General features: G+C 33.9%; 1 protein-coding gene across 3 annotated transcripts in view; it reads left to right on the forward strand.

Annotated features, from left to right (window-relative positions):
• The window catches only part of LOC113119144 (transcription factor HIVEP3-like), a 50,639-nt gene extending 41,901 nt beyond the window's left edge, over positions 1-8,738 (forward strand). For 2 of the 3 annotated variants that reach the window (XM_026288377.1, XM_026288378.1), the window contains 2 exons: positions 2,376-3,016; positions 4,365-8,738. In XM_026288377.1, coding sequence (XP_026144162.1) covers positions 2,376-3,016; positions 4,365-4,919 — 1,196 coding nt within the window. In that variant the 3' untranslated portion in view covers positions 4,920-8,738. The remainder of the gene's footprint in view (positions 1-2,375; positions 3,017-4,364) is intronic. The other variant, XM_026288379.1, reaches the window with a different exon arrangement.
• The last annotated feature ends 257 nt before the right edge of the window (positions 8,739-8,995 follow it).

Raw genomic sequence — 8,995 nt, forward strand, 5'->3', positions numbered from 1 at the left:
TAAAAAATTGAGAATAAAGTTTAAATTACAAGAATAGTCAAAATGTTTTGAGAATAAAGTCAAAATTACAAGAATAAAGTCAAAATGTTTTGAGAATAAAGTCAAAATTACAAGAATAAAGTCAAAATGTTTTGAGAATAAAGTCAAAATTACAAGAATAAAGTCAAAATGTTTTGAGAATAAATTCAAAATTACAAGAATAAAGTCAAAATGTTTTGAGAATAAAGTCAAAATTGCAAGAATAAAGTCAGAATGTTTTGAGAATAAAGTCAAAATTACAAGAATAAAGTCAAAATGTTTTGAGAATAAAGTCAAAATTACAAGAATAGTCAAAATGTTTTGAGAATAAAGTCAAAATGTTTTGAGAATAAAGTCAAAATTACAAGAATAAAGTCAAAATGTTTTGAGAATAAAGTCAAAATTACAAGAATAAAGTCAAAATGTTTTGAGAATAAAGTTTAAATTACAAGAATAAAGTCAAAATGTTTTGAGAATAAAGTTTAAATTACAAGAATAAAGTCAAAATGTTTTGAGAATAAAATCAAAATTACAAGAATGAAGTCAAAATGTTTTGAGAATAAAGTAAAAATTACAAGAATAAAGTCAAAATGTTTTGAGAATAAAGTTTAAATTACAAGAATAAAGTCAAAATGTTTTGAGAATAAAGTTTAAATTACAAGAATAAAGTAAAAAATTGAGAATAAAGTTTAAATTACAAGAATAGTCAAAATGTTTTGAGAATAAAGTCAAAATTACAAGAATAAAGTCAAAATGTTTTGAGAATAAAGTCAAAATTACAAGAATAAAGTCAAAATGTTTTGAGAATAAAGTCAAAATTACAAGAATAAAGTCAAAATGTTTTGAGAATAAAGTAAAAATTACAAGAATAAAGTCAAAATGTTTTGAGAATAAAGTTTAAATTACAAGAATAAAGTCAAAATGTTTTGAGAATAAAGTTTAAATTACAAGAATAAAGTAAAAAATTGAGAATAAAGTTTAAATTACAAGAATAGTCAAAATGTTTTGAGAATAAAGTCAAAATTACAAGAATAAAGTCAAAATGTTTTGAGAATAAAGTCAAAATTACAAGAATAAAGTCAAAATGTTTTGAGAATAAAGTCAAAATTACAAGAATAAAGTCAAAATGTTTTGAGAATAAATTCAAAATTACAAGAATAAAGTCAAAATGTTTTGAGAATAAAGTCAAAATTGCAAGAATAAAGTCAGAATGTTTTGAGAATAAAGTCAAAATTACAAGAATAAAGTCAAAATGTTTTGAGAATAAAGTCAAAATTACAAGAATAGTCAAAATGTTTTGAGAATAAAGTCAAAATGTTTTGAGAATAAAGTCAAAATTACAAGAATAAAGTCAAAATGTTTTGAGAATAAAGTCAAAATTACAAGAATAAAGTCAAAATGTTTTGAGAATAAAGTTTAAATTACAAGAATAAAGTCAAAAAAATTGAGAATAAAGTTTAAATTACAAGAATAAAGTCAAAATGTTTTGAGAATAAAATCAAAATTACAAGAATGAAGTCAAAATGTTTTGAGAATAAAGTCAAAATTACAAGAATAAAGTCCAAATGTTTTGAGAATAAAGTCAAAATTACAAGAATAAAGTCAAAATGTTTTGAGAATAAAGTCAAAATTACAAGAATAAAGTCAAAATGTTTTGAGAATAAAGTTTAAATTACAAGAATAAAGTCAGAATGTTTTGAGAATAAAGTATAAATTTAACAAAATGTTTTGAGAATAAAGTTGAAATAACAAGAATAAAGTCAAAATGTTTTGAGAATAAAGTTGAAATTACAAGAATAAAGTCAGAATTTTTTGAGAATAAAGTTGAAATTATAAGAATTAAGTCAAAATGTTTAGATAAGAAAGTCAAAATTACAAGAATGTCAAAATGTTTTGAGAAAGAAATTGAAATTACAAGAATAAAGTCAAAATGTTTTGAGAATAGTTGAAATTATGAGAATAAAGTTGAAATTATAAGAATAAAGTTGAAATATTTTGATAAAGTTGAAATAACAAGTATAACATCTAAATATTTTGAGAATAAAGTCAGAATTACAAGAATAAGGTCAAAATGTTAACGAGAATTAAAAATAAATAGATATAGCCTAATATTTTGAGAGTATAGCCTATACTGCACATGCAAATGGCCCTGATTGGGAACACCGGGAGAAGTTGCCAGACCACTGGAAATTTTAGAATTTACTACTTTAATCTCATAATCTTAGATTTGTTTTATTTTTAACGCGGCACTAAAACACGATCATAAAATATGCTCAGAGGGCATGATATTTATTGATTTATTTTTGATGAATTAACTGTGTCGAATGAGTGCTGATAGACACTGTCCTGTGCTGAAGGTGACAGTGATAAGCATCTCCTCGAGACGGAACTAGTGGAGGAGCATCAGTTCTCTGATGCAGAGGAGACAGATGAGGACGAGCCTGAAGATAATGATGAAGGTGATGAGCAAGGTTCGCCTAAAACCCCGTCTCTGTCCAGAGACCCTCCTGGCTCCTATGGCGTCTCAGGCCTGTCAAACCCAGGCTGGGAGCAGCATCCCAAATTGCCTGTGAGCATGAGTCCCCGCAAACCGAGCCACTACAGAGAAGCCTCCTCTCCTAAGACCACCAAGTCTGTCATAACCCTTCCACTCCTCGAACCCTCCACAGGGAAGTGCTCGTCCCCCATCCGCAGCCTGTCTCCTGGCCTGCAAATGTCCCCTGCTTTACCGCAGTCTCCTGGACGATGTCCCTCGCCGAGACTCAGTTTCTCACCAGCATCCTGCCTGTCCTCTTTGTCTCCTTCAAACCGCCAAGCCTCACCTTTCCCAGAGAGACGTGTGTCCCCCATTAGAGCCCTGTCCCCCAAACAGCCTGCGTCTCCCAGTTGTCCACTTGCACTGACCGTCGGGGCCAGTGTGACTATTCAGTACCCAGCTGATGAACCCAGAGATTCAACAAAAACCTCGCCCAGCAGATTACACCTCAAGACCAAACTGGTGAGTGTCTTAATGCAGCTTTGTCTTACTGACTGGCTTATTTATGATTTCTGTGCCAAGTAACTATAATCAAATACTGCTAAAACACCAACACTTATGAATGATGTCATTTATTTAAAGTGCATTTTTATATTGGTTTTGTTCAGTTTGTCTAAAAGCAAATAATGCTCCCCATAGAAAGAAAAAACTAAAACAAACAGTTTTGTATAAATAGTGTTTTTGCTTGACAACAATAACTGACTGCAATAAAGCTTGTGGGTTTGATTATTACTATTATTATTTTAATAAATAGCAGAAAATGCAATGCATATTTTAAAAAGACATCATAATATTAAAAAATTGTCTTATTTATAGTTATAGTTATTATAAAAATATTCTTAAAACTATATTATATTGGCTAATTAAGTAACCTTTTGGCTAATGTCTATAGAAAGAATAGACTGATTTATTGTTTGAATAATAAACCATCTTTTTACTTTGCATTAGTGTTTTAGTCTTTGGAAAAAGAATCAAGATCAAAATTAAAAATCAAAAACTATATATATATATATATATATATATATATATATATATATATATATATATATATATATATATATATATATATATATACACAACCATAAATATGAGTAAAACTAATACATAACTGTAACTAATTAGAGTATTTTTAGATGGTTCAAAGGATTAGTGTTATTTATATATAACCAGTATTATTTATTATATTTATTAAATATCATTTATTTAAAATTTGTATTTTATATTTTGTTGTTTTAGTAATTGTGTGTGTGTGTGTGTGTGTGTGTGTGTGTGTGTGTGTGTGTGTGTGTGTGTGTGTATATATATATATCTTTTTGTTTTTTGACCGAACCATATAACCCCTTACCACCTCTTTTAACAGACATTCACCCATATTTCAATAGTGAGTAAACTGTGCTTTTCTAGTCCTGATAGCTAAATATGTTAGAAGGATAGAAATATGGTTTTTATTAGCACACAAAGTCTAATTAGTATGAAAACAAGACAGACAAATATATCCAAGATAAACATCCAAATAAAATATTCTGATTCCAAAAGCACACTGTGTGTTATTTCAGTGTCACAACTTTTATTAGAAATAGAAGCCAGGCTGCTGGTCTCTACAAAACCTAAGATACTAACCAATGAACGTATAAATACACACACGTTTGTTTACCATCTGAAATACACATTTGGGATGAAAAAAGGCTATCTTTAGCTATAGCCGCAAAACAAGTCTTACCGCACAGTTTCGCCTAGAATAAAGATGACTGCATTAGTGCTCACTCTACATGGTGATTTCACTAAAAATGTCTTTCTGGTTCCTCCCAAGGAGAAGACACACAGTCCTCAGAGAAGGACCAGCATGACACAGTCTTGGCCTCTGGCACAGGGGTGTCTCTCCAGGAACACACAGCCCAAGGAAGGCCAGCGCGTGTTAAGTCACCTGCCACTGCACTCGCAGCCCCAGGTGATGACTCCCAGCCTCAGCCTCACCATTCCCATCGGTGGGATCCAGATGGTGCAGCCACGCTCCAATATACTGCTCCGGAGCGCATCTCTGAACCACAGCGTGGCCCAGATGACCGTCACCCTGCTGACGAAGGAGAAAGGGGCCGATGGGAGTCCTCCAGGCGACGTTTCTCATCCCAGAAATCAGCTGATAGTGTTCACAGAGCCTGCGGTGGAGATGAGCTCGAAGAGCGACGCTTCCTCCGATGAAGGAGCGGTTCAAGCAGAGCTCGGTTCAAAAAAGAAGGAGGTTCCCAGTGTTCCCATGACCACATGGAAGAGTATCTCTCAAAGAAACAACAGAAAGCATCCTCGAAGTCCTAAGAAGGCTCAGCCGGTGGACGCTTCAAGAACATCCATGGATGCTAAGTGTTGAAGGAAAAGTTCAGCCAAAAATGAAAATGTTGTTATGATTTATGCACACATTTGTCATTTCAAACCTGCGTGTTAGGCACGATGATTGGTTTTGCTCTTTCAACACAATAGCTTTTGGTATTGGCCAACAGTGTTGGCAATAAATGCGAGCTTGGGGCAAAATGCAACCAAAAGGAACAAAAATGCCCCCAAATTTAAAATAAGGGGGCCAAAACTTCCTTGAGTACATTCATATCTGAGTATATATATGGCCTTTTATCACTTCCGTGGTTAGTCCTTTCAGCATCCCTCCTCCTCCCCATCTCCACCTTTTAGTCATATTTATTTATTTATCTTTCTGTCTATAGAGTGACTATCAGAGCTAGAGCAGAATAGTCTCTCTCAGCCCTCCATTGCAGACATCAAGCCAAACCTGTTTATCACTAATGTTAAGTTTATATGGGCACACAAACCCGTGAAACTATATTATGGCTGTAATGTAAAAATGAAGGAAAAGTGATGATTTTGGCATTACGTTTAGTTCTGCTAATATTGCATCTGTGTTCTTCTCATCAGATCTCATCATTGGGTTTTTTTTGTTTTGTTTTTTTGCAGAATTGAGCATCATAACCAGTCACACATTTCTGTTGAGCTTATGAATGCAAAGACCAGTCAGAGGCGTTTAGATTGGTCACTGCTGAAAACACCAGTTTTGTTCAGCGTCACATTCACTGAATGAATTGTGCTCTCTTGTCAAATAGAGTCTTGATTTTCTTAAGCGTAAACTGCAATAAACTAGTTCATAAATGGTTCTTAAGTATGTTTTGTCTGTGTGGCCTAGCCAGATTATGACATGTGGTTTTCCCAAACATTTATAGTTCCCCCTTTAATATTTGAAAATTAAATGTCATGCATTGTGTAACACGGATCTAAGGCCCTGTCCCAAATGGAATACTTAATGTGCACTATCGGACATTGCACTTACAATGACCGCCGTGTGCGCATGTCCATTAAGTCCACGAGACCGTTGGGTTCCCCTTTCGTCATTTTAGCATTCAGAACTTTGCACCCCTTTGCAGCTGTTATGTGCCCTCGATCTGCACTTTTGCAGAGTCCGCACTGGGGCGAGCTCCGCAGCAAACTTCAACCTGACAGTCAAAGCGACATTCTATCACGGAAGTGCGACCTCAGAGGACGACTGTGAGGGCTCATGGTGCCATTTGGGACAGGGCCTAAGTGAATGAAAACATCCTTCAAAGTTTTAAATCTGAAAGTGCACCCTGTATAAAGTTATTGTCTCTCAGAAGAAAGAGTTGACCCTGAATAATTGAAACAAGTCATTTTTAAAATGAATTATTGCCTGCCCACTTGTTGGTATTTTCGCATTGTTCTGAATGATAATGTACAGTATATTAATTTTTTGCCACTAGGTGCCACTTTTGAAACTTAAAAATAGCAGTTTCCCCGGTAACGCTGTACACAAAGCAGCACTGTGCTCACAAACGCAGCTTTATCAGGCGTTACAGGCTCATGATGAAATGACACTGACCAATCGGACCGATCACTGCAGATTCGCAACACGCAAAAAAGGGGTTTGAAAAAAATGATCACTGAGTGAATCGTTTGGGAGACGTTGAGCAAGTAAGGTAAAAAAATAAATGCTAAAGACAATGAAAATGTTTTTTGACTTTGCATGAATGTCCACCTGTTGTTGTGGACTCCCAAAACCAAAATATGAAATAAGGTAATTAGACTTTTTTTTTTTTACTCTAAAAATCCCCAAAGTGGATTAGTGAATTTCTGACCCTGTTGACCAACATGTAAAATATTCCATCATGCACTATTTTTGAAGATCGAAAGGCAAGATTTTCACAGAATAACACCTTAAAGGGGTCTTGAATCAAACTATGATTTTATGGAAAATTTGTTTGAAAATATTTCTTGTTAGTCCAAAAGAGCTTTTATTGAAACCAAGTTTCCAAAAAGAACTACCTCTGGGTTTTTATGATGTTATAGACACGAAAACATCAGCAGAGTTCAATTCTACATCATTGATTTTTTTTTTTTTTTTGACCTGTCCACAGGCAGGAGAAATAATAAAACAGGATCATAGTTTTTGCAGGCTTTGCAAATATTCATTTACAGAAAGATTATGGACCCACCACATGCAAGCATGTTAAAATAAGGACTCATTTACAGTCACATGTTCACATAGCTGGTTCTTTCCCTGCATGGGATTTCTTAATTTTCTTAAAATATCTAGGTTTTTGCTCTCTACAGTCTCAGAAAAAAAAAGGTATAACTGGAATGCACATTTTGGGTGCAAAGATGTACTATTTGAAAGGGTACCATCCCAGTGAAAGCTTTTGTACCTTTTTTTCTGAGAATGTACAGTATTTACACATATTTGCATTGCTCTGACCATCTTTAGACCCCACCTTCTCGCATGTCACAATAGGTTGATTATGAACAATCCCTGCATTCAATCACTGTCAGTCACTTCAGTTCAGCGAAACATCTGCACTCTCACCAAAAGCCCATGTTTACTTCATATCTTCACTGTGCTAGTTATGATGAAAGCATCCGTCAGAGTGTAGAAGTCAAATTGCATTGGCAGATCATTGCATTCATGTGCTCAACAGACTTGATTGATCACCTACATGCTAGCTGTAGATCTAATGCTAACAATCAACACGTTTTACAATTAGTTAGCCATGGGCAGCTGTGATATCAAAAACACAGTAACACAGTAAAAGTTTTCAAAAGAGTTGCTCATGTAACTCTTATTTCGTATGCAAAGTTGTTGAACAATTAAAAGAGACAGCAGAGTGTTTATATCATAGGGTTAAAATCAAATAGCCTTTGATCTCGAAATTATCACAGTCACATTATAAGTGTAGCTCGGGAAGCATAAAATACTGAAAAATGCGACCATTGCATGGTTTCAGGAGACATGATTTGTATTTTTATGGTATTTTATAGGATGCTTTTTGTAGCATTCTGCCTAACATGCTGGTTTGGATGCATGAGGAAATGATGAGAGATTTATTTTTTTGGGTGAACTATCCTTTTATGGGTCTGTCAGATTTTGGGTAGCAGAGAAAATGTCTCAGACCAGGATTGAATCATTGGACTAAGCTTTGCTGAATCATTTTGCTAGTTATGTAGATGTGTAGATACAATACGTTCCTGATCTATGTACATTTTCCTGTCTACAGTTCACATTTTACATAGACCTACCACACATGCGCATTTATGTGTGTGTGTGTGTGATATGCAGTGTAAAATGAATACATTTTATGTATTTAATAAAATAATACATAAATATATATGAGGTGCCAATAAAATCCAAGTCCCATTTTTCACATTTTATTGTGTTACAGCATGGAGGCATTTAACTAAGGAATTTTCCAGTCATCATGAGGAAAATATATCTATATCTACTGTAAATCTTAGTAGAAATCCTACTGTACAAATGTATGTTTTTATATGCATTTATACTATATTCTATGGCATTGCAGCATCTGTTTTTCTTTGTTGTATGTGATGGTCGGTAGACTATTTTTGGCCAGCATTTGAAACACTCATGCATTTCCAGTAAATAGACTAGAATGTGGTCAAACCCAGAAGATGAGCAGCTCTGGTTGATGGTTCAGTTGTTCTTGTGGTGTTGGTTATTTAGTCAGTACGGTGTGCCTCCCGTTGTGATGTACTCTTTCAGACAGGACAAAGTATTATCAGAAATATAAGAGTTACAGGAATTTACATTGAAAGATAGTTTCAAGAGTCTGTTGTTGCTTTACCTATCTTTATTTTATTCTATAAACTATGCACAAAATGTTCCTGTGTTCTGTCATAATTATATCTCAGACTATATACAAATATATTGTTAATTCATGGATTAGCATCTTCATGTTTCCATTAAGTAATGCTGTTAATAGCATTTTAATAGCATTCTTGTAATGTTTGCGCAACTGTTTAATTGGACCAGTTTTAGCTTTGGTAATATTATATGTAATTTAAAATACATAAATTAGCATTTTTATGATTAAGACTATATAGCGATTTTCTATCATTTCAGACCTTGAGTAGGCTACC

This window comes from Carassius auratus, chromosome 19 (assembly GCF_003368295.1).
Source record: "Carassius auratus strain Wakin chromosome 19, ASM336829v1, whole genome shotgun sequence".
Lineage (NCBI taxonomy): Eukaryota > Metazoa > Chordata > Actinopteri > Cypriniformes > Cyprinidae > Carassius > Carassius auratus.